The sequence below is a fragment of the Solanum tuberosum genome, unplaced genomic scaffold (genome assembly GCF_000226075.1).
Source record: "Solanum tuberosum cultivar DM 1-3 516 R44 unplaced genomic scaffold, SolTub_3.0 scf00164, whole genome shotgun sequence".
Taxonomy (NCBI): domain Eukaryota; kingdom Viridiplantae; phylum Streptophyta; class Magnoliopsida; order Solanales; family Solanaceae; genus Solanum; species Solanum tuberosum.
The window spans coordinates 719,000-725,248 of record NW_006239092.1 but is presented as its reverse complement, the minus strand read 5'-3'; the positions used below and the strand labels follow the sequence as shown (position 1 = coordinate 725,248).

At 27.0% G+C, this 6,249-nt stretch overlaps 1 protein-coding gene across 1 annotated transcript; it reads left to right on the top strand.

Annotated features, from left to right (window-relative positions):
* Nucleotides 1-1,937: 1,937 nt before the first annotated feature.
* Nucleotides 1,938-3,027, top strand: LOC102580981 (heavy metal-associated isoprenylated plant protein 26-like). The gene is made up of 2 exons (XM_006353960.2): nt 1,938-2,250; nt 2,605-3,027. The coding sequence occupies exons 1-2, from the start codon at nt 2,094-2,096 to the stop codon at nt 2,898-2,900; spliced, it is 453 nt and encodes a 150-aa protein (XP_006354022.1). The 5' UTR covers nt 1,938-2,093; the 3' UTR covers nt 2,901-3,027.
* The last annotated feature ends 3,222 nt before the right edge of the window (nt 3,028-6,249 follow it).

Below are 6,249 nucleotides of genomic sequence, written 5' to 3'. Positions count from 1 at the left end.
AATATGTAATATTTGTGTACAGCTACTTTGAATGAATTAAATATTACTCCCTCTGTGGCTCCGTCCCATTTTATGTGAGGTAGTTTAACTCCGCATGGAGTTTAAGAAAGAAATGAAGACTTTAAAATTTGTGGTCTATAATGAATGATAGAAATTTTTATGACTATAAATCATTTCATTAAGAGTAAAATGAACATTTTAAATGTAAATTGTTACTTAATATAGAAATGTGTCATTCTTTTTGAAACTGACTAAAAAAGAAAGTAAGTCATATAAATTGAGACAGAGAAAGTAGTTTCTTGTAGATAATAGATAGAATTAATTTTTATAGTACTCAACTCTCACTTATTTGAGTCGGAAGAAAGTAATAGTTATTGTATATTAGAAAGACTCTAAACGATCAAAATCATATCTAATGTTGCTCACACTCTCAATATAACTCAAAAAGTATGGACAATTTAAACAAATTAACCCCTCATTTATGTTTTTATAACCAATTTGTTGGTTATAATTAATTAATTTTCATCCACCCCCCTCTGTTTGCCACACCAATTTGTGGCGTTATCTAATGTAAACAAATCTATTTTTCCACAGTACCACCGCCCAATTCTATCCTAAAAATCAATCAAAACAAATTCAATACATGACAAACTGACTTAACTACCTGTTTATTTCTTGACTACACGTGTACAAATATCTACCCTTAGATTTCCCTTGTTGCCACGTGTCATTATGATCTCTTCCAACGTGGCAGCTATCAAAATCCATGACAAATTATAAAATAAAATAAAATCCATTTTTTCCCCAATTCCCTATTATTTCTTTATTTGATATAATAATATAAAGTGTGGACAATCTTTGGGAAGGTCCCTTTCTATAAACATGAATCGCCCAAAACTTTACTGTATAATTTCACCTTTCGTGTAACCCAAGTGATAGTTTCTCTTTATTGAGACAAAATAAGATGAAAATATATCTTTTCTTTGTACGATGATGTGTGCAAAGATCTCTAGTTTATCTTGTTGGATCATAAACTCCGAATAGATCTTGCATGCGTAATATAATTCATATTTACTCAGAGCTTCAATATAGACTCCGAACACTGATTGTAATATTGTATCATTAAGTATAATACATGTATATTAACTAGTGAGTATAAATGATTTTGACCGAGCAATTAAATGTATAGTATTGCCCAAAAATAACAAGTTTGCAATATAAAGGTAACTTCTAATAACGGGAAAGTTAAATTGTTTTTTCGCAAAATAAATAGATAATTTTTTTTTTTTTTTAAAAAAGGTGCAAAATTTTAAAGTAAACAAGTAAAAACGTATGAATAGACAACAATATCTTACTACACTGATTAGTGATTAAGAGGCCACGCATTTAAAAGTAGTTTTGTGGTGTATAAATAATTTCTAGCAAAGAATACCCTCAACTATAGAGACATCAAGAGAAGCTTCTTCCAGGTTCTAGCTGATCCCCACTCACAAATAATTGCATTTCTTATTGTTACCAATAATATATATATATACATATATATATGTATATATATATATATATATATATGTATATATATATATATATTATATATATATATATTATAAATTATACATATTGTCAGTATAAAGAAAATTTTATATTATTGATCACTCAATAATATAAAATTTGTGATCATAAAATTAAGGTAAATTATTTGTTATAATATGTAAACGTAATTTGATTGTGTAAAAAATTCTTATACCGGTGACATACATTGTCATACCTTCTTCCTTTTTTGTAATTTATGTTATGTATTACTATTCTTTTTTCCATATTTTTCTTCTAGAAATACAAGTTTCAAATCATTCATCCACATTATTTTTAAAAACAGAATTAAACGTTCTTTTGGTCTTGTCACTTGTCACTAATAAATATTTTCTTCTTGTTGTCTCTTTATAATATACTTCACCTGATTAACTACTACTACTATATATATCGTCCTCTTTCTAGCAAATATAATCCACCACCAAAAAAACACAAAATTAATTTCTCATCCTTTCTCAGCTTTATAATTTTTAAAGTTAATTTCTTGTTTATATCAAAAGCAAAAAATGGGAGTTTCAGGGACACTCGAGTACTTGTCTGAAGTACTTAGCAACGCTAAGAAGAGTAAGAAAAAGAAACAAATTGCAACTGTATCCATCAAAATTAGAATGGACTGTGAAGGTTGTGCTCGTAAAGTCAAGAATGCTCTCTCTAAAGTAAAAGGTATATTTATTTTTAGAGTTTTAAGTTATATATATCGTTACGTATTTTTTATACCAATCAAAAAGATAAATTTCTTCAAAATAAGTTATTAAAAGTAAAATCACTATAATGTCTTTTTTTTTACCTATCATGGCAACTTTACATGTTATAACACGTCTACTATTTATGGACCACCTACATGTATCCTTTTTAATAACTTGATATAGTGAAAAAAAAAGTTGAGAAAACCTTACTACTACAAAATTTTGTCGGAATAATCTTAGATTTTTTTTCGTTTTAATTTATGTGATTTGATTCTGAGTTGAATAACATCAAACTAACTATTTTTTTTATTGTGTGTGAATTTTTGAATAGGTGCAAAATCAGTGGATGTGGACTTAAAGCAACAGAAAGCAACAGTAACAGGCTTTGTGGAGCCAAAAAAAGTGTTGAAGGCAGCACAATCCACTGGCAAAAAATGTGAAATTTGGCCATATGTGCCATATAGTATGGTGGCACATCCTTATGCTGCTGGTGTTTATGACAAAAAAGCACCTCCTAATTTTGTAAGGGCAACTACTGATCCTTCTGTTGCTCACTTAAATCCTGTTGAAGAACAATATTCCCTTATGTTTAGTGATGAAAATCTAAATGCTTGTAATATTATGTAGTAGTTAATTATAATTTTTTTTCTTTGTTATAAAGTATATATACTTCTTTATGTGTATTTTTATGTATACTTAAAACCTGTTGAAGAACAGGTAGGCTATGATACATGGACGTGCAAGTATTTTTATATGTTTCATAGAAGTATTTAGCTTTAACTTCATGTATCTATTATATGTATTTAGTATTAATTTGATATATAAAGTATCAATTTCTTAGGATATATTCAAAATACATGTATGTAGTATCAACATACATGCATGTATCTACATATGAAATGTAACTGAAACATATCAAATTACGAGTAAATCATGACTATAGAGTACTTGCCGTATCACTAGTAATTTTTTTTTTTCAATGTTCTTCTCATTTTTTTAGCATCAGAATTTTTTTCTATAGATACATAATCTTAATTCAGATACATGTACATTTTATCAGATACATAAATTCTTAATTAGATACATATTTATATCTTGTTAGACACATGTACCTAATCAAATACATATTTTGATCATTTTCTCTCATCTTCTTCCCTTCGTCTCTCTCCTCTTTCCGGCCAGAGACCGGCGACACCTTCTATTATTGTAAAATAAGGTCAAATAATTAATAGGTTTGATCTATTATTGTAACAATTTCTACTCTATGCCACTTAAGTTGACATCATTTTTGAAAATTAATCAGACAAAAGATATATTAAACTACACATTTAGTTGATTTTATTCGGATATCAAAGAAAAATGATAAAATTTCTATAATGGTCTGAAAAAAATTCAGAAAATCGTATCACTTACAAAAGATGGAGACATCATATGTAAATCTTAAGCAACCACAAACGTGGGAGGGGAAGGATTAAGAAGAAAGTGATATGATTTAGAGTGAAGAAATAAATTAGGGATATAATTAAGTGAACAAAGCTTTATTTAGGTTATTTTTAAAGAGTAATGTATCTCATTGTAGCTGACTTCAAATCTGTTATATAATTATTAATTAATAAATAGTAGGATAATCAATAATTATTTGAAAGTATAGATGTAATTAGTAGATATGGTATGAATATATGTCTAATTATACATTTCTTTTCTTTTATGATTTAGAATCACTTATTTAGCAAACAAAATGAGCTATTAAAGAATAGTTTATTTTGATTTCAGATACAAAAATAAGAAGGGAAAAGGCCTAAATTTACTTCTGAATTTGTCTCGAAAGTTAGTTACACACTTAAACTATCATGGTGACGTATTACACATATGTATTATTTAAAAGCGAATACATTTACCCCTAAAACTGACGTGATAAAAAAATTTAAAATAAATAAATAAAATACGTTTAATGAGAAATAAAATAAAATAAATAAATCAAAAAATCTTCTTTCCAGCACCACCCTACCCCTCACCCCCACCCCATGCCTCTTCTTCTTCTTCACACCCTACCCGCATCCTACCCGCATCGTCTTCTTCTTTTTCTTTCTTTTTTTATTTTTCATCACCTTCCATACCCCGATTTTTATCAACCCCACCCCACCCCACCCCACCTCCACCAGAATCCTCCCTCCTCCCTATTCCTTACATATATTTAGATTAAGACTACAACATTAAAAAGTCATGTTTACTTTATCTCTATATCCAATCAAAATCAGAAAAAATAAATAACTAAAAGATTAATAGCTACAACAAATTAAATGAGTTAAAATGAAGGAAACATTTGTAAACAATAAAGTAAATCATAATAAAGGATGTTGAAACAAGAAACTTGATGTTTTTATTCAAACTTAAAGAGTTTTACCAAGGAAATTGATCACTTGAAATCAACAACAAATTAAAACAATAAAAGCTAAACTTGAATAAAGAAGTTTAACACTTTCTACTTATGAAATTGAAAAGACTGAAAGGGAAAAACATGATTTGCTGAGCCATGTGATTTTTTATTTATGATAAAATAACCCCATCTTCAACATAATATTCTTTAATTGCTCGAGTCAATCACCTTTTTGCCCTTGTTGCCACCTTGAGGCTTCCTTTCAATTTTAACTGGCACAATTAAAAAATCAATTAACATTAATATACGTACGAAACTATTTCATTTTTATTTGACTTATAATTTTAAAAATTTAAAAGTATTAAAAATGACTTACGAAAGCTTGGATTCTGCTTAAGCATACGCAAGTGAGGATCCAGTGGCTGACCTTTGTCAGCAAAGCTTGAATCATATAACCCATTGCCAACATGGCTACATTCAAATCAACAAATTTTATTAATATTTTCACAACTAATTTTTTGTATTTTCATATCGTACAAAATAAACTCATGATTTTATTTTTATTTGTAATTCATTATATTCTAAGAAGTTGTCACATATTTAGTAGTAATTATATATATGGAATTTTTTTTGTTCAAAAACAAATAAATCAATTTTAAATTCCTAGAAATATTCTAGTTTTATCAACAAAAAAAAGAATGTTACCTGGTTGCCCGTAGGACTTCTTTCTTCCTCCTTTTAATTTCTTACTCAACAGCTTCTTTCTATAGTAATTTCATTAAAATTGAAAATTACATATTAATTCATTATTCTAAACTGTTATATATAGTGAATAAAACTATTTTTTCTTCAAAAAAAGAATTTAACAAATTAAATTATTAAAATTAAATTAGGAATGAGATATACCCTTGAAAAATAAGATTCATCATGTGTCCTTGACATATCATCGCGTGCATACCTAGCCTATATTTATTTACATTAGAAAATAGGCTTTAAGTAATATTTCATAGTAAAAGAAATATTAATAATTCATTAACAATTCAAATAAGGAAATATAATAATAATAATATAATAATAATAATAATAATACGAGTAATGAAATTTAAAAAAGCACATAAATTAACATAATAAATAAAAAACATAGTAAAATTCAAAAAATAAAATAAAATAGAGGATGTCAAAGAAACATACCTCCGCAGGTACATACGAATCTGGGGGAGCTTCAAGGTCAATGATTTCATCACGCACGCTCCTAAAATAAATAAATAAATATATATATATATATAAAAAAATAAGTCGAGATGTATTTGATGGTGTTCACACAATAGTTTGCCGATTAAATTTTTTTTAAAAAAATAAATAGAAAAAAATATATGAGTCGCCCATAAAATAAAATAAAAAATGTATGAACATAACACTCGATAACATTCACGTTTTAGACTTTAAAAGTATGTTTAGAAAATCTAAAGTGAAAAAAATGTATTTAATATCTCTTACACTTTTAGAGAGGGTAAATTTAAAAACTCAGTCCGATATATATATTAAATAAACAAAGAAAAAAAGTTATGATATCACAAAAAATGTATTTGCACAATTTTT

What these genes read in the sequence shown, in the direction of transcription:
- LOC102580981 (XM_006353960.2), top strand. Translation starts at nt 2,094, where the DNA reads ATGGGAGTTTCAGGGACACTCGAGTACTTGTCTGAAGTACTTAGCAAC. An exon ending in TGCTCTCTCTAAAGTAAAAG is followed by an intron (nt 2,251 to 2,604) that starts GTATATTTATTT and finishes ATTTTTGAATAG; the next exon opens with GTGCAAAATCAGTGGATGTG.